The sequence below is a fragment of the Lonchura striata genome, chromosome 8 (assembly GCF_046129695.1).
Source record: "Lonchura striata isolate bLonStr1 chromosome 8, bLonStr1.mat, whole genome shotgun sequence".
Lineage (NCBI taxonomy): Eukaryota > Metazoa > Chordata > Aves > Passeriformes > Estrildidae > Lonchura > Lonchura striata.
Window position 1 is genome coordinate 10,475,593 of NC_134610.1, and position 19,855 is coordinate 10,495,447.

Consider the following 19,855-nt stretch of genomic DNA (forward strand, 5'->3'; position numbering starts at 1 on the left):
CTAGAAGCATCCATAGTTAATTAAAGTCAGACTGCTAAATGTGGATAATTAGAGGCTTATGTTGCTAGAAAACTGCTTGTGCCTATTTGAGCTAGTATTTAATTTGTAAATTCAATCCTTTTTAGACACTTTATTTAGAAAAAGCTTAATTTTTTGCAAGATGTTCTTATGAAAAAGAATAGCTATGTCTTTATTCTTTATAGTCTCATTATACTACACAACAATTTGTCCATTTGTTTTTGGTATACCTTACCAACATGCAACAGAAATGTAACTTGACTAGTAACAAGGGCTTAACTGTTAGGGTTTCTTTTATTCTTTCTTTTTACTTCCTCCTACAGTTTCTTTCTTTCTTCTTTCTTTTTTCCTTTCATATAGTTTTGTGTAGAGCTTGGAGTTGAACTTTATCCATGGTATTGTTTGTCCAATGCATACCTGAGCCCAGTGATGCCTGTAGGATGAGTGGATGTTGAGTGTTGTGTATTTTCCAGCCATGTGCCAGCGCCTGTTTCAGGTACTTGGTGCCGTATCCAGATTTCTTTGGATTTCCATGTCACAGTCACCCTATGACAGTAACAGCAGTGCCTTGTACCTGAATACAGACACTTGAGCATTTTGTCCCTACAGAAGTCCTGTGAGTACCTGTGATTTTCCCTCTAGCTCTTTTCTTGCAATGGCACTGACCAAAGTGGAGTGCTCTTTGCATGGGTGAAAATTGTTTGGATTGGATTCTGGATGTTGGCTCTTTGGTTTAGCTTTGTTTTCAATTTTACTTCCCTTACAACGTTATTTTTGAAGCAACATTTAGGTGGCATATGCTTTCTCTGATGTTGTTTTGGTCATGTAAACACTCTGCAAAGTCAGTACAGATGTGTGGGGAAGGAGATGTTTTGTTACTGGCCTCTTATGGTTTGTATTACAGCTTCACTGCAGTTTAGATTGTGTGGCATTATAGTGCCTCCTGACAAGAAAATATTTCCATACCATCTACATTATACCTGGCACATTATTGTCACTATTGGTGATCTGAAAATTTTATTGCAGTTTTTTAGTAGTGGACCAATTTGTTAGTTAAGTATTCAAAGCTAGAATATTGGCATTTATAGGCTGTGGAAAGGTGCATATTAGGAGGAGAGAAGGACATGTGTTAAGAAGTACTGGAGATTAATTACTTTAAAAGTTTGGTCTTAATCTGTAAAGAAAAATAAATTTTAGAAATGTGCTGGCAGGTATGGACTCAGTATGCAGCAGTCTACAGCTGTGTAGTTGATCAAAAGTCTGCTGGTAAATTGTGGTTTTAACTGAGTGAAGAACTGGATTTGAAGCTTGTCCTTAATGACAGAACAATTAGTTGAACAAATAATTCTTCCTTTTTTACAGGGAAATTGTTGTTTATTGCAGTGTCTATAGCTGTGAGAGACTTTCCCTGTTTATCCCTTCGGGTACTAAGTACATTTGTTAGAAGAAAAGCAAGGCTTCGATTTCATGTTGTGTCTTTGGAAATGCAATCAGTTTCTTTCTTATTTAAATGATATTGTGATTTCATTTCATTCTTTTAAGTGCAAAGATTTTTTTTTTTCCATGTGTGTTTTAAAGAGCTGCTTATACTGGAAAGGGAGACTTATGTTGTGCTCTCAGGTGGCTGTGCATCAATACAGACATTCACTGTAAGTTTAACTTGTGGAAATGAAGGCAGAATGTCTCAGTTTGCAGCTGTACATCATGGTTATGGAGGTCATCTTTATCCCATTTCTGTGTTGACCTCAGCTATTCAAATGCATGAAGCACTAGAGGATTTTCGGGGAGTTTTGATGTCAATATACAGAAATGCTAACAGACCACTATGCCAGAAGAAGTCTGAAGTGCACAGCATCTGTGCTCTTATGAATGAGGAAGGAGATTCCAAGCACTATTTGAAAACATGTGCATAATTCGTCTAATATCTTGGAAGGATTTGCCTTCTAAACTGTAGTTCCTGACAAGTGCATGCAGTGAAGCAGAAAGCTCTGTGGCTGCCACACCTTAGACCAAAACACCTTCTGGAGGTGCCTCTTTCTCTTAGTTGGCTGTAAGGGAGGAAAAACTCAGATGAAATATGTCACTTTTAGACTAGTATCTTCTGTGAGAAAAGCTGCCCTCTTAAACTATTTTGGATAAATGTAGAGAAAGTATTTCTGATTGTTGATGAAACATGTCAGGTATGTTCTTTGGAAAACTAAATTCTTAGACTGGGTTTCCAGGTGCATACATGTGGCATTGGAGTGTAAATCCTTTTTGAAAATGAATGAGGTTTCTGTTCCCCCGCTCCCTAGATAACTGCAGGCTGTTCTAGAAAAAGTATTCTTCATATAGTCAAGAATAATGTGGCCTTAGTTTAATTGGTTTTTCTCTTGTTCAAACAGAAGTTTCACTGTTTAGTCAAGTATTGTTAATTGCAACTGTTATCAGAATCAGATGAATAGATACATAGTCCATCAGAGATAGGTGTGTACGGCAGAGGATTAAGACCAGAAGTCCAGTATTTTTCATTGGTTTACCATGACTTATTAGTGGGTGGAGTAATTTCTCATGTTGTCAAACTTGTCCATTAAATAGGCATTTTACAGTGGGGCTTCTAATTTACATAGAAAATTCAAGAAATTAGTACTAGGGTCACTTTTTTTCCCTGAAAACCACGAAATTTTACTTTTTAAAGATACATAAATTTTTGCTTTTTCTGGGTAAATATGAACTGTTCATCAGACTAATTTCTTCTGAAGCAGATAATTGTAAATAGTTCTCTAAAATGCCATTCATGTAGCATTATGAAATTTGGTTTCCATGCTATTTGACTAGTTTATGTGCTGTAAGAAGGATTTGCAGTAAAGACTTCAAATTTCTGCAAAAGCATTTGTTCTGTACTAGCAGTACTTTGCAGGGAGATATCCAGATATTTCTTAAGATCTTGAACACTTGGTATGAAAAATCAGATTTTCCACATTCCCGCTTGCAACTTAAATCCAGTGCAAACAGAGGTCTCTTTATTTCTTAAGTACTTGTTTAACACTGGCTCACTTTTGAGACTTACTGATTTTGTTGTATTCCAGGCCAGGAAAACCAAAGTCATAGTATGAAAATATCCTGCTGGAATAAGTTATTACCTTTTAGTGCAATTGTAGACGATTACTTCTTGGTTAAGGCTCTGGCCTGGGACTTGAAAGTTCAAGCTGAGTTCACCTCAAGACTGTGACTGACCCTGACCACAACTGTGGGCACAGGCACAATTTCTGGGTCACAGTTCCCCCCCAGAAAATAAAAGCTGTCACCTTAGGCTGAAGATCCTGCTATGTACACAAGTACAGCACTCATACAGAACCTCTGCCCGGGTCTGATTCCTAGATGGCTCTGTCATAAAGGTAATTAAACATAATAATTTCTATATTACCACTTGTTTCTCTTTTGCAGGCCACACCATGGGGGATGTGCAGCTGGTGACATCTACTCGAGTCTCCAAAACCTCCCTGACACTCAGCCCCCCTGTCCCTGCTGAAGCACCAGCATTTACTCTTCCTCCTCGGAACATCCGGGTGCAGCTGGGAGCCACTGCCAGGTTTGAGGGAAAGGTAAGAAAGGGACAATGGAGAGCTTCTGCACTGGGTTTTGCCTTTTGCTGAAGCTGACCAGGGGGCTGCAAAGGTAGTGAAGTTGCCTCTGCAATATGGGACCTTTACTCAAGAATACATGAGTGTTTACCCTCCTGGGGAGGCAGGAGCATTACAGGTCTGTTTCTGTGTAGAGGAGAGATTTGCAGAGCCTGAGCATTGCAAAATATAACCTCACTGAGCATGCAGGGAACTCAGGTTATTGTCAGAGAGAAACTGCTTCAAGGGCTGTCTCTAGTCAGCATGTTCTCCTGCTACAATTCTGCACATTCTCCTACTGCACATTCACACCCCTGCACCCCGAATATCTGCTCATTCATGAAGCCTCATGTGTGACACAAATCTAACCCTGCTGAAGCATGTGTCTCCTAGCAGTCAAGGCAGGAATCTGCAATGAGTGTTGAGATAGTTTTATGTCTGTGCTGCCTGCCATATGTGCTCTTAACTTGAAAAAAAAAAAAGCATTTTCAGAGGAAGGACTGATTTGTTCAGGAAAACTTATTAATTCAAAGGGTTTAAAAGGCTTAGAGGGATGTGTAACCCCCATTCCCCTCTCAGTTGGGATATTGAATTGTGTATCCTGGCATCCATATTTCTTTCATGTGTCAATCCTGGTACGTACTCATTAGCTATCTTCCTTTCTCCTCCCTTAGCCCAGTTCTTTTTCCTGGAGCTGGGAGCTTTCCCTCCCAGTCCTTTCAGCTTGCTTTGGTTCGTGTCACGCTCGGGTTGCACGCTGACAGCTGCACCATCAAACTGACCGCACTTCTAATCTTTGAAGTGGTGGGACTCGTCTGACACAGGCAGGAAACTGCAACCCTACTGTAACAAAAGCAAGGGCTAGAAGGAATTTGGGAAATTCTTAACTTCTGAAACTCTAACTTAAACACAGGGCTGGTAGAGGGCATCTGATACTGATCTTATTTGTTTATGTAAGACCAGGCCAGGAACTGGGATTTTTCAACAGGAACTGTGTAAGAAAACAGGTTTTGGAGTATATTAATTTTGAAGTGCTAAAGCAAAACTCAGAAGTAGATGTTAGTTTTGACTTTTTACAGAAAAGCTGGCATTTTTCATGCAAAGCAAATTTCAATGAAGTGCTTAAACCAAAGCAGTTTTTTACCAAACCTTCAAGATTTTTTTATTTGCTTACTTCTAGATGATTTAAGGTACAAGTCAGAAACGCTTTGTGTGTATGACATTGGCCAGTCCCTATGAGCACTTCTGTTCTTACTCTTTGTGTCTTATTTTCTCTTCCCCTCATTGTTTCACCTTGGTGCAAATGCAGTAGGAAAATGGCAGTGTGTTTCTACTTTCTCTGTATGACACCTGTGTACAATGCTGTTCTAATTCCAACTGGTTATTCTAGGCTATGCTGCAATAATAATTCAGTGAAATCAAAGTTGAAACATGTGCTAAGATTTGGTTTTACAGTTCTCATGTTTCCTAATTAAAAGCTCAAGTGGGATATTTCCAGGTTTTATTGCACTCTGCAGAATTTTTATTATTTAAGTCAAATGGAAACAATTGTAAAATATAATGACCTACAAGTTAGAGTGCCATCACTGCTTTGCATTTTTTTTAATATCTGGTTTTAAAGTGTTAATTTTCCAGGGATACATATCCCCTTTTTAAGCCACTTTGAAGAGTCGAAGGGTAAAGTCTGAGGGTTTTCTTTAGTAGCTTGGAAAAAAATACACAAATTCAATACTAATTAAACTGTCAAGTTTAATTTCCTTGAAGGAACAAAACTTTGATTGAAGTCCTGGCTTGGATTTACTTGATGAAAAATCTAAATATCTCTTTGGCAGTTCAGTATATGAGCGTGGCCAAAACCTTTAATTTTCCATCTTTAAAATGGGGGTGACAGCATTAGTGTTTTGTTTGTGCTCTTACTGAAGTAACATGGGCAAAGTGAGGGAGAACACAGCAGCCCCATTTGAAAGGTGCTGTGGCTGAACAGCTGCAGGAACCTGCAGAGCTGTTAACATCTGGCTCCATCTTCACCAGGGTAATACAATGTTACTTCTTCTGCCACTTTAATATTTCAGAGGTTCAGAAGGACGGTTGACCTGTTCAGAAGGACAATCTTAACAAAAACAATTTATTAAGATTTAGTAATAGAAGCTACTCAACATACTTAGGTTTTTCTATTCTGGAAAACCTATCTAGGCTACAGATGTTATGATATGTTATTGCAGTATAAATATTAAACCAGACTCAGGCTAAAGACAAATAAAAAGCTTTTTAAATGGCTAGACAGGAGCTTTTCTTCAAAGATTTTCTTTGCAGTAGAATTGATCTTATCAGAAAGAACAAATATTTTTAGAATCCAAGACAGGATATAAATCTGATATTGTGATGATCCTGTATTCTCATTAAGTGAACAAGGAAGAATGGGCCCCAGAATTAAACTTTTTGGTTTTCTTTCCAGCGGCATTATTAGGTAAATTGTGTGAAATGTCAATTCAAGATCAAAGACAGTGCAGAAATTGAGAAATAGCCCATAAATGCAGGAATTTTGAGGTAGAAAGAAGCTGAGGCTTCCTTTAATGGAATTGTTTTTTTTTTTCCTGTTCCTTCAACTACCACCCTGATTTTCTTACTGAAATTTCAGGAAGTTTATTTATATCTGACTGCAGATCTCAGTTTTCCAGTGGCGTCTCAGCATAGAAAGTTAAATCATCATCTTTCAAGAGTATGAGCATGATTTTGGCTTGGAGCACAGAGTGGAAGCAGCAAGGCAAAGTAAAGGTCACTTTCACTAGATACTCCCCAAAGATCTGCTGGATGGATATCTCAGTTGTTCATCAATAATTCACTGAAGTGATTTTTAGGAAAACCATCCCAGGTAATTGTGAAAGTGTGTTGTATGTTCTCAACCTTTTAGGACTGGATTGATAAGCTGTTCTTGAATGGCACATCATGTGTGAGGTGAGCAGCTCAAGGCAGTAATCTTGTGCCCTGTGTCAAGGCATTTTAACTCATCTGTCAGAACCTTTAAGACACTCCTGGAAAAGAAGAGCAAACCAAAATGTTACCAGGCTTTGTTTTAAGCTACTTCTTTCTCAGTTGTATTGAACACTGATGTTAACTTGTGCATTTGATTGCAGCAATCACTTCACCTGCCTTATTTGCATGTTTATAAGTTTTGAGGATAGTATTGATGGTCATTAATTTTATAAACCTAAAAAAATACGTGTGCTGTAACTCTGCATGAGAGGAACAGCCAAACATTCTACAGACCATAAACCCATTGCCTAAGGGTCAGGAAATAATTTTCCTAACAAAGCATTGTGCAATTGGCAACAGAGCAGTATGGGTGGTTTTTCTGCTTCATGTGGGCCATCATATGTGCTCCATTGCCAGAACCAAGATGTCAAACTACTAAATCTAGTCAGGTATTCTAATCCCAGAGAATTAGACTTCATGTAGCTCATGGTTTGAGTAGATGTTGGGGTACTATATTCAGTTTGGTGCCCATTGAGTAGTTACTATTCTGCTCTTCCCTTTCCATCACCCTCCAGGTAAGGGAGCTGGATGGTAAATTTTAAGGCAAGCCAGGTCAAATCCTGCCCCTTTTAATGTGTCTTCAGGTTGTTCTTCTACTACTCTGCTGTTGAATCTGTTTGAATCAGTTAAGCCCAATGATTTACAGTTGCATTTGCTGCTGGTGGTTGTACAGGTACTGTTTAGAAAAACATGCCTGAGGAAATGAATTGGGATCAGGCAGTAAGAAACAAGAGGCAATGGGAGATCAGCAGTGATTCTGCCATCTATTCTGGGATAGAGAGGAGATCCATTTCTGCAGGGTGTTAAGAGGTAAAGAGTAGGGAAGCTCTGCAAGAATGAAGACTGTGTTAAACACTCCCACAGCATTTATAAATTTTTTCAATTACCTGTTAATGCAAAAACTAATTTTAACCTTTTTTTTTTTTTTAACTGTGGCACGTTTTACATGCATAGCATGAGCTATGCACGGCAAAACCTTTGGTATCTTCCCTTAGATTTGGTCTCAAGGCAGCAGTGTGTGTGCCATTTCCAACCCTCAGTCAGCAAGCACTCCAGAAGAATGCCTTAATTGCACCACATGCCTGGATTTCAGATGGCAGGATCTGAGAGGAGCCCATGTAATGACAGAGGATGATGATGGCACCACATCCTTTGCTGTTGGCCTGAGATGTTTGCTGTTACAAAATGTACTGGGCAGCTCAATGCATGAAGCTGCCAGTGGCTTTGGATCTGTGCTTTCTGGAGGGATGCCTGTTCTGAGCCATATAAGGGAAGAAATTCAGGAGAGACCCATGTTTTCATGGGAGACAGTTGTCTGATGGAAATGAGTGCTGTGAGAGAACTTGTGCTGATCTGTGATACTCCCAGAAACCTTATATGAAACACTGAGGCGTGTTTTGAAGGGGAAAGAATTGAAAAAGTTCTCAACCTTGACTGTGGATTTTATTTGATCTTCCTTTCCACGTACCACTGGAGCATTCTTGGTAAAAAAGTGGTGCATTGAGAAGTTACTTAGACATTTTGTGTTAGGCAGACATTGAGGTATAGACAGCTGAAATAAAAGAAAAGAAAACCACAGATACAAAAATAAACACAAAGGGTGTGAGCAGCTTATTGCATGCTGTTTTCTGTTTGGATCTTCTACTGCTGTGTCTTCTGTGCTGTAATCGACTTTCCATCATATTCACTTACACATGCATGTCCTCATGAGTAATGCATGTATGGTTTTGTTTGGGTTTATTTTATTCTATAACTCTATATTGGCATATGGAAACAGTGTCAGCTTTACATGAGGCCAAAGTGAAAGTGGCTGCTCTGCTAAGAAGTGGTTAAGGTGGGATTCAGTCAAATGCCCTTCCCCACACAGTGTCACCTACACCCAGATTATTCAAAAACACTTCCTCTCATCAATGACACAAGCACCCATGTGTTGACACCCATTTTCCTTGCCTTGCAAATGATACATCCTTTAGAAATTTGTAAGTGTTCAAGTTGCTGCTCAAGAAATGTCTAGGTTTTAGGTTTTGGGCAGGAGTGGTAGCCCATGAGCCCCACTTCAGTCTCTCCACATCTGTCTCCCTGTCACCTCTGGCCATCCTATCTATACTCAGGATTTTCCTGGTAGAAGTATTTAAGCATTCCTTGTGTAGTCTGTGTGCAGAGCATGTGATGATGCTCAATAGTGCTGGACTTAAAACACTGTCCCCTGCAACTGGTCTGTGTATGTGCTGAGGCCACAGCCAATATTTCTGGATATTTGGCAGCAAAATTTGGTCAGACCTTTTGCAGAGGTTTTTTTGTTTTTTTTTTTTTTTTTCAATCTGCCAGATGTTCAGAAATCCTAGACAATGCTGAATATCCTCAAACTCCACCCAGACAAAATTTCTAAATTTCTACACAGGAAAAGAGGCCATGACTGGGGAACACCGAACATACATATATATCCCTGTTCTGAGTTGTCTTTTCTCAGGGTTGGTTTTAATATTTTGCATAATTGAGCATGTGTTCAGTAACCCACCCACCTCCAAACTGTGGAAGAAATGTGCTGTTTGATCCTATCACATTTATTTTTCTATTTGCTTTCTGTCTCCTTTCTCACTTTAATTGCTTATCTACCACCAGCTGGTGACAGGAATTCTGCTCCGTGCAGTGACAGAAAGATTGGCTCCCTATTTTTGATTGTTGTGGTAGGAACTGCTGTAATTAAAGGAATATTAAAAAAATAACTGTGATGGTAATAATAAAGAAGTTTTAAAAAATTCTACAATTAATGTAAAAAAGGAATTAAAGATAATCTTGTGTTGTTTTAGCTGAAGACAGACCACATATTTATGCTGCTCTTGGTTTCTTTCTTTCTTTCTTTCTTTCTTTCTTTCTTTCCTTCTTTCCTTCTTTCCTTCTTTCTTTCTTTCTTTCTTTCTTTCTTTCTTTCCTTCTTTCTTTCTTTCCTTCTTTCCTTCTTTCCTTCTTTCTTTCCTTCTTTCCTTCTTTCTTTCTTTCCTTCTTTCCGTCTTTCCCTTTTGGATTTTTAGGTGGAAGCAATTAAAATCACATGACAAAGCTGACAGAATAAGTCTGTGTGATTTCATTGCATCTACTTGCCCCCACTTTGCTTTAATGGAACCACCAAACTGTTGCCTCTGAGTTTATCTTAGATATCTTTTTTTTTGTGACCACTGTATTGTTTGAAATCATGGCTTTGTGCCAGCTAAAGAGGAAAAGTGTCTATTTATCCATAGGGACGTCCCTAGGGTTGATTTTGAGAAAATTTACTTAATTAGCAGGGATTTCTGGACTTGCTATTTTTCTATAGTCATTTGACAGAAATTAAAAAAAAAAACAAACAAACAAATCCTAAATTATGTACTGACAAATTTGCTGAGGAAAATATTCATACGGTGGTGTAAAAAGAGGTTCAGTCTTTTAGAAAAATAAGGATGGACTACCATGTCATGACTAATCATAAAGTCCACTGTTTAGGGTTGATAATATATATGTATCTGAAAGAGAAGTAGCTCAAAACTAGCTATTTCCAAAGAGAAAAAACAGCTGATCAGCATATCCTAAATAGCTGAACACAGATATGCCCAGAGACCGAATCCATGTATGTCAGAGTAGAATCAGTCATTATAATTCTTCTTGGGCTTTTCGTCCCATGATGGTTAATCATGAATCTCAGATTTCAACAATGTCTCATTAAGTTCTTCGGTTCTGCTTTTAATTTGAAAAATATCATCATCTTTTCCAGACTAGTCTCCCTTGCTCCTCTGGGTCAGTGCATAAGGCTTTGTTGTGGTTGATTCCACTGGCAATAAAACTCATCATGTAGCATTGTGCTTTCTTATTAAAATAAACGTTCTCAGTAGTACATGAAACATTACAGCAACTTAGCATTATGATGTTTTAAACTTGATTTTTTAGGAAATTGTGCCTTTGACTCTTATCACACTCATATTAGGTTTAAAACTTAAAAAATATCTAGTAACTGTAAGATAATTGAGAGTAGCTGACTTTCTTTTCCTTGTGCTACAATAGCCTATAGTGGTGTGAGAGGTATGAAAAGAGGGGAAAAATATTTTGGTTGATTTTTTTTTTTTTCTTCCAGAAGTATGTCTTTAACTGGAAAGCTTTAAATTTTAGTTTTCTAGCTCACCCTAAAGGAAGGACAGAGTGTTTATCATCAGATGTGCATTTGGCTAACTAGTAATATATTTGCTTTCTGCCATCATAAACAAGGTTTGAACTTCAGCCCCGTTTCCTGCATCTGGCTGATGAAACCAGAAAGGTCAGGGAAGGGTTCAGTGCCATATGTAGCAATGAGAATCCCACATAAAATAGCAAAATATGCTTTTGACTGTCTGTAAATGGGTCCTTGAGAATTTGCACCAAATGTCTCCAGGTCACACTTTTTAATATAATTCTGCTTTTCCCCTGTGGGAAAAGAGAGTAGTCATTAATAGACAGCAAGCATTATGCATTCAGAATCTGCAGAAGGCCACATGTGGAGAAGGTTTATAATCAAAACACATCATTACTCATTGTGGTTTTGCTCAGTCCATGCTTACTCTAGCACCTAGACTCCAAAGCTAAAAATTTCTGCATTTGACATGTTACTTGGCTCTGTTCACTCATGGATATAGTATGAAGTGTGGAAACCTACTGGGCAAAACCAGACAAAATAATATTTTTCCATGTAAAATTTGGACTCCCCAGTATCGAAATGCATTCTGAACAGAAAATTACATTGTTGTGAATTCAAGCCACTCATGAGGGGGAGAAACCTGTCTGTCTGACTGGGAGCAGCAAGGGCTGGCTGCTCCCCAGAGGAGTGTGAGCCAGGAGCGAGGGGAGCCGTGCCTGGGCTGTGCCATCACCAGCTGGCACAGCCCTGCACTGCCCTGAGTCCTTCAGGCTCTGCTCCAGGCACTGCCATGTGCTCTAGCAGGGCTCTGATGTGCCCAGACACAGCAAACTATGAACCAGGGTCAGGATCCCAAAGGAGGAGACTGTCAGGAGCAAACGTAGGCAAGGCCAGGTTGTTCCTCTGTAGTTTCCAGTTCAGTTTTTAGCCTTCAATCTGTAAGACATTATCTTGTCAATAGAGGTTAATGGATCTCCAGCAGCGGCCTGAAGCAGCATCCATTTTTCTAACCTAAACTTTCAGAGTTCGTTGTTTAGTGTCTGGAGACAAACCTGCCTTGATCATGATTCTTAAGCCAAAAATCATCCCAGTTCATAATTCAGCATCCCATGTGAATACACATCTCTATGTTCTTCTCTTGTGTTGGGGAATTAAGCTTTGGAATGGGAACGATGTTGGGCTAGTGCTGAGGGAGCCACTGCTGCTCCTGCTGCTGTCAGAGGTTCCATGTCAAAGCTCTGCTTTGGTTGGAGCCAGAAAACAAAGGCATTCCACTGACTGGTTGTCCCTGGGGTGACTATAAGGGCTTTGAATTACCTGCCTAAATATGTTTATTTTATTCTTCTAGGGAACCTAACAGGCAGGCTATAGGTTAGGAGCTAAATCATGTTTGACTTACAAGTTAGTAACCTGGCCTCTAGGCTAGCCATCCCACATTCAGGATATGTTGCAGTGAGATTCTAGAGATCTTACACCTTTCTTATTAAGAGGAATTTTAGGAATAGACAGAGCAAAAACCTAGAAATTTTTATTTTAAAAAATTAAATTTCTAGGCTTTCTGATGGTGAAGATAGCTTTATTCTCTGTAAGTCAGTGCACTGTTGTAAATCTGTAGCCAGGCAGAACAAAACAGTCTTTGTCTTCTGAAAATGCCGTGGCTAAAACTGGTACGGATTCAAAGTCAGCTTTGCAGTTTTTTTATTGCTTAGATGGAAACCTTTGTAATTCATTTTAAGAATGAGGCAAAAATGGAAAAATAAATGATTTTATCATTTTCTGACTTTACCCTGCTTTTCTGCATATTTTTAGAAATAGTATGGTAAATGTTATATGGAATATGGAATTGGTCTATGGAATATACTATTTATTATAAATACAACAGCTGAGCTTAGTAAAACACTAATTAAAAGTCTTACTGTGTTCCAAGTGCAGTTTTTAATTTAAAGATGACAACAATCTGCACATGGAGCCTAAAGAAAAGGGAGAGGCAAAGACTGACAAATAATTTTGCTCATGGTTATTTGCCTGTTGGCAATAGCATGTTGAACTTACTTCATCCAGCTCTGTGCTCTCTCAACTCACATTGAATGAGAATGGTAATTTTCCTCCAGCTGCATGGTAGAGTCAAATCATAACTGTGGCTCGAGAGTTTGCCATTCCTTCAGTATGTCTCATAATACACAAGCAAGCCTTTATTTATGGCTCATATATTGTCTAAATTGTTTTTGCAAAGCTTAGAGTATAAATGCAATGCACGCTGTTTTGTAAGAGGTTTGTAAAAGCACCTGCACACACATGGCAATATGAAATCTAACTTGTATCTCAAGTCTATCTCATTTATATCACACTCCCATACTGGCAAACAGTGAATAAAGAATTTTTCTATTCTGTGAACTCTCTGGACCAGGAGTTCAATATACTTAAGCTTGATTTTTTTTTTTTTTTTGTCTATATAAATTTTGGTGTTCCTCTATAAAAGAATAACTCAGCAGTTTGTCTCTGCAGGGAGGCAAACATAAATATTTTGAAACAAAGTTATGCTAAAAGCCAAGGCACTGGAAGAAAAATTATTATAAAATCTTGGAAGTACAGATTAAAGGACTATTACAAATGGTATTGATTTCTGCTCATTTTGTGGTACCACTTAAACAGCCTCATTCAACTGGAATCCTAGTGTTTGTCTGTAGTATTTAACACATACAAAGGCCAGAGCTGGATCCTTCTCTGATAGTCTTTCTAGCCAAAACAACAGAAGAAATAATCATTATTACCCCCTTGACATTTATGTGGGGTACCAAGGCATGGTGAGATTTATTGTCTTGTGCAAGATGACACAGAAACACAGAGGTACATGCCTGGATTCAGAGCTGAATGTCTGTCATCCAGAGGTTCAATTCCCATCCAGCATCCTAGACACGAACCTATCCATTTGGGAGATTAACCTTCTGATTTTGGAAGAGAAAATTAAGATTTGCAATGGGTGCAAACATCACAGCTCTCTAAGTGCCTCCTGTTGGGTTCAGAGCATCATTTTTGCAGTGCCAGAACTGGGTCTAGAGAGCCTTGGCTCAAAGCTGGTGTGTTGGGATATGCAAATGAACAGAAGGTTTGTCTGCTTGGGAGTCTATTGCACACCAATGGGTTTAATGGAAAACACAATGTTGGATTTGTTCAGATCTCTCAGTAGGAATGAAGCAACTGCACTTAAGTGGAGCTCTCTTGAAAGCAAATGCAGAGTAAGCTCTTTTTCCACAACCTAAACAGCTACTTTTGAATGCATGTGTGTTTCTCTTACTACGATCACAGCAATTTTAGTTTTGAGAGAAAGCATTAGAAAGGAGAGGTGAGCCCACAAACTTTCTCTTAAACTCAGCATGTCTATAAATATTTATCCTGAATTGTTGAACTAGAAATTTATGGTCACAGGAATTTATACTTAGTATTTCAGTTAGTAGTTTGAGGTTTTTTTTCTTTGAAACTGCTGTTGCTCAGCCCTCGGTTTTTATTTTTATTCTAAACACAGCCATTTGTGCATTGTACTATCTGAGTTACATCTGCTAAGGTGTTATTAAAAGGGTATGTGTGAAGTCAGGAAAGCTTATCAATTTCACAGATTATTACAGGGTAAAAGAATCACTGATAGTTGCTAAATGAGCAGTTGATGTTTTTCCATAGGATTTTCTACAAAAGTCCTCATTATTTATGGCATAGCAGTAAGTTGCACATGGTGGAATGAATGGTGCAATTGGAAATTCCAGTTGTTTTGGCTGTCTGATGCATTCACATCTTCATGATCCAGCATTGCATTTTATATCTCTTCATAATCACATCACCTTTTAGGGAAGTTTGTAACAAATGACACTTCATGCCCAGTGCTTTCTCAGCCCTACCAAGAAGCACTAACAAAGCAGAACATGTAACTGAGGAGAATTTTTATAGCTTCTCCAGAGCACAGCTGTTTCCAGCAGCCTTTGTCACTATCAGCAGACAATCTTTAACTGTGCAGGCAACCCAGCAACAAAATCCATTTTCAGCATTTTCTGTGGCCATGGCCAGGCTTCTAAATTTCAGGAAATTTTGTCTGCTTGGAAGCTGATAAAGTATGGGCATGTACATTTAAAGCACATAGTATTTGTTATCACCTTACACTTCAGAAGTGGATTGCTGCCCTTAATTGCAAATTTCGTAGCTCCAAACATATTTTCCAGTGGCTGTATGTTTTGGGCACAGAAAGAAAGTGATGTTTTCTCAATAATTTTCCATAGCAGGTCATGCATACAGTGTGTACTCATGTAAATATTTGTAGAGATTCCTTATCTGTTGATAGCATGATAAGAACAGAACCCCCAAACTAGGAAAGTATGAAGCTCGTTTGGTCAGTGGCATAGCTCCTACAGGAACATAGAGGCACTTGTATTCAGTGACATATGAGATAAATTCTTGCCCTATTAAGCCAGAAACTTTACACCAATAGGTAAACATGCCAACAAACAAACAAAAAAATAAACCTTTCAGTCTTCCAAAAAAAATGCAATGGAGAAATAAATTTTTGTAAGATTTATTGCAATAAATTATGAACATTCTCTTGTGAAAGAAAAGAAACGGGGTGAATTGTCATCTTTAAAAAGTGACTGCCAATTCCAACCCCAGGTATTGCAGTTATGAAGGGATTGTTGTTATGAAAATAATTGATGGTGTTTGATTGTGCTGCTTTCCTGTGATATCAGCCATCTTTTGACCTGATCCCAGTCTCAGGCTGTGGCTTAAAACATCTGGATTCTGTGATCAGTTCTGTGAGATAAAACAGCTAAATTTTTACAGTTCTCCTTCTAAGTGGGGACACACACACATTTTGCTAATGACAGAGCAAAATGATGGTGTTCATTTCATCCCGTACTTGCTATGGGAGCTTCCTCCTGCTTCTACTTTGTCTAAACAATAATTATCCACCTTTCTGAATTATTACTGAATAAAGGATGAATGAAGGATTGACAATTGAAAGTAAAAATCTTCAAGTCTTAAAAGCTCAGCTTTTTTTGATGAGAAGAAAGGAGAAAATTTCCCAACCTTTTATTTTTATTGTGTTAAAGTGTTTTATGTTTCAGTTCTAGTGCTGCCACATAAAATTTATGAACAAAAGTAGTGGCAAACACTATAAATCAGGCTGTCCTGCTGAACTGGAAATTAATGGACCACTTCTGTTCTGACAGCTTTTCAAAACTCTGTTCTGATTCCTCAAAATCTTGTTTCCTGTAGCAAAGATTGCTGCTGCTCTGAAATGAACACTTGTCCTATCAGGAAACTTCTGACATGCTCCTAAATTCACTGTTACTGACATAAAGCAGCTGCTTCATCTAGTAATATTTGATAGACATCTTGACTCAGAATCACCAAAGAGGAAAACTAGGAGAAGGATAGGAAAAGAGACAAAACTTTAGGGACTTACTGGGCTATGTGGAAAAATTAGCAAAAGCCTTATTTCCATTCCACAGCCACAGTTGAACTCCCTTATATTTGTACTGCATAATCCGAAATAACCCTTTACCATGCACATAGGTCAGCTATTTCTTAACAATTTTTTAGTATTTTAAGCTACTCAGTACCTCATAAAATCTTACACTTTTTAAAAATTGGACCACTGGAAGAAAGCTTTGTCTTTGCAGTTTGCCTTTTCTTCTCTAAGGAGAGACTTAGAACCAGGGAAAACTTTCATTAAAATTGATGAGAGTTTCACTCAAGAGAGGGCTGCAAAGTTTATCTTCACTGTTGTGCTGAGAGCTCTTGTACTTGCCCTTGCCTTTGGAATATTTTGGCCCATACTGTGTGGCAGTACTGAGGTTATTGAGAGCTGACAGAGTCATTTCTTAAAGTGTTGCTCACATTTTCCTGTGATGGCTTTACTTCTGTTATTTGTAACACTATTTTGTGGGGGTTTTATTTTATTGCCAAGGCTGTGGGCTTATTCTGTCTGGATCTTTTTCACTGTTTGCTCAGTACTGTGCGCTTTGGTATTTGAATGCAAACACATTCAGTCATTGCTCGTTTAAGAAGAGCAGTGGCCCCCCTGTGCTGCTTCTTCAGACTTTGCGTTGATTCCTCCAATAGCAAATTTGTTGGCAAGGAAGAAATATGGTCAGATTATTTAATCTAATGGTACTAGCTATTGAAATCTAAGTTCCTTTAAATGTGAGTTTGGCAAAGTCTGAGTGGCTCCATGTCTCAGATCCTCAGCTATGAAGTCAAATTTTCAAAGTGCACTTTCCCAAGTGACAGCTACCACTACCTATTTTGGACTGGAATTATCTTCGGTTTCTACATAACTCAGTTTTCTGCACACTCCTACTTTGACAAAATGCCAGAATGTTGCCACTTTATAGAGACCTTGTCATCTTTGTGTGCCAGGACAGCATCTGGGTGGCATTGGAGGAAATAGCGTAAGCTTTCTCCTGGACTTTATCTGAGGTTCATGGCATCTGCTTTTGAATTGGCAGCCAGAGGAAGACTTTTCAAAAAAAAGGGAAAAATCAGACAATGACTAAATACAAATACTAAACAGATCTAAAGATGAACAGATATTCAGTCTACCTGTAATCCCACATTAAATTCATAAAACTTGTACTTACAGGAAAAAAAAGGTCCAGGTGAACTCTATGGGTGGTTTGCATGAAACTCTCATCAAATTAGGTAATTGCTACAGGTCAGCTGGCTACCATGTGAGAAGAGTAAAAAGGCAGATGTTGCTGCTGGCAGAATGATTTATGAAAGCTGCATCAGAAAAGCTCTGCCAGTCTGAGACAGCAACAGCTGTGTGAAAATGCCCCTGTTAGTGTAGCAGAGGTTTACAGCCCCTGATTCAGTTGTTGATTGACATCCCAGCTCCACAGACTTGTTCCACTATACTGTGTGTTCCCTTGTGTCCCCTGTACAGGAAAGGGTAGAATCCATCATGGCAGAGCTGTGTATTTTAGCTGACTGATGTTTCAGGTTATTTTGTGGTTGTATGAAGACTCCTGTAACAATATTACTTTAAAGCAATACAGTTAAACTTATTCTTTAAATTAAATAAAATCTGATTTAGGAAAAGCACCTGTACATGTGATTAATTCCAAAAGACATAAATGAGGCTTAAACTTCTTCTTAAGAGCTGCATAAATTGGGACTGATGTTTGAACTTGGATAAACTCAAGGCAGCTTGACACTCAGTGCTAACTCTGAAATTCCAGTTGAGTCTTTCTCAAATGTAGAAGATTGAAGAAGAAATTATGTGCAGCTGCTGTCTGCTTTTCAGTTAGCAGACCATGTCTTCCATGGATAGGTCATAAATTCTTCCCTGCTGAGCACCATAAAAACTGATTCCCCTAAAGACCTGTGGTAGTATGTGTAGTATTCAGCACCTTTGTAATCTGCAAAAAGGGGCTAAATAGTGTGATACTGAATAAAGACACTATGCAAGAACTATTTCAAGCATCAAAACTAAAATTTTTGGGATACCATCTGCAGAAGGATCTGGTGTTTGGTGCTTGGACTATAAAGCATCAAATGCCATTTGGCATTGGTGAGTCCAAAGTAGAAAAATAAAACATGTCCTAGGTTTACAGAAAGACCATTGGTTTTTCTTGTATGTACAGTAGGTAATACTTTGAAGTGAGCATGTTTGCTTCTACTCTGTATTCCATTTTTGCTTTAATGACACAACTGTGGATTTTAGACTGTTCTGCAGAAGAGGTAGGTTTTTCGCTTTGTTTGCAAAGTCATAGCTAAGTCTCCAAATATTTAACATTTTCATGTTTAATCTTGCCAGGCAAGTTCTCTGTTTTAGAAGCAAGCTTTTAAAAGGGATAAACTATTCTTGAGATATGGTTTGCGTGTGTTTAAAGTCTCAGAAGGAGCTTAACAATGCATCATGTCCACTTTCCTTTATCAAGAACATCTGCTGTTCATTTGTTAAAGCAAACTGCAGCTTGAGCGTAACAGAAGTTTTGTTACAAGACTTAAAAAGAGCTGCACTAGCCAGAACCATGTTTCCCACCTGCAATAACAGTAAAAATTAAATCTAAATAAAAATATAGCACCTATTAGGTGGGCTGTAGTTTCAACATTCATGTTGTATTCTCAACAGTTTTATAGTACTTCTTTCCCAAGACTGAAATTAAGAGTTCACAGCAGTATGAAATATTAAAACAAGAAGCAGATTTTTTCTCTAGTTTGAGAGAAACACATCTCTGTCTACATGGACAGAGCATATGTTATGGTGTAGTATCCTCTGCTAAGGGCCCTTCACAAGTCTTTTGATCAAGGTCCAGGGTCAAAACCCATTGGCTCTTGATTGAAGTAAATTATAGGGCTCTGGCCCTCTGATTACTATGGGGAACACCTCTAAACACCTCTTTATTTGTAGGACCTAGGATGAGCCACATCCACAGAACAGCTGCTAAGGTTTGGATTGAATTTCTTGGGGCTGCATGAGAGCCTTCAATCATGTGACCTTCAAAAATGTAAATGACAATAAAGGCAATAATATTCTATTTTTTGCTGATGCCTAGACAGTGGAAGAAGAGGCACACTATCCAGTCACTATCACATTTGAAATGTGTTATTTTTTTCCCGTATCTTTACTTTTTTTATTATAATTACACTTGCAAAATGTCTCATGCTATTTAATGGCATTTCTTCTGCTGCTTTCTTGATACAATCTGATGGCTTATTACTCTAAGTTTTGCAAAAAGTGCTAGCAGTTTACTCCCCGCTAGGAATGAGTATTTGCTCTGCCAGGTTTGCAGGCAGCAGAATAAAGGTCAGGCTTTGTCAGACATTCTGAGTAGTTTTCCACATCTCCCTTGATGTCTCCTTATGGTGACTTCTAAGGCTCTGCCAAAAGCAGATGTCTGGGAGCTGTGTTAACATCTGACAGCTCTGGCTGAGGTTATCCTCATTTTATTCCTTTGCAGCTTCTGATCTCTATGGCCTTTGCTGATATGTAGATCCCAGAAATTACTGTTTTCTTCCTGAAGGTGGGCATGAAACAGAGAATAGGCTACAAAGCCTAAAGCTTTCCTCAATT

At 38.5% G+C, this 19,855-nt stretch overlaps 1 protein-coding gene across 3 annotated transcripts in view; it reads left to right on the forward strand.

Moving 5' to 3' along the window:
* The window catches only part of MYLK (myosin light chain kinase), a 195,609-nt gene that overhangs the window by 51,972 nt on the left and 123,782 nt on the right, over positions 1-19,855 (forward strand). For all 3 annotated transcript variants that reach the window (XM_021526062.3, XM_021526064.2, XM_021526065.2), the window contains one exon: positions 3,445-3,602. In XM_021526062.3, the coding sequence (XP_021381737.2) occupies positions 3,445-3,602 (158 nt within the window). The remainder of the gene's footprint in view (positions 1-3,444; positions 3,603-19,855) is intronic.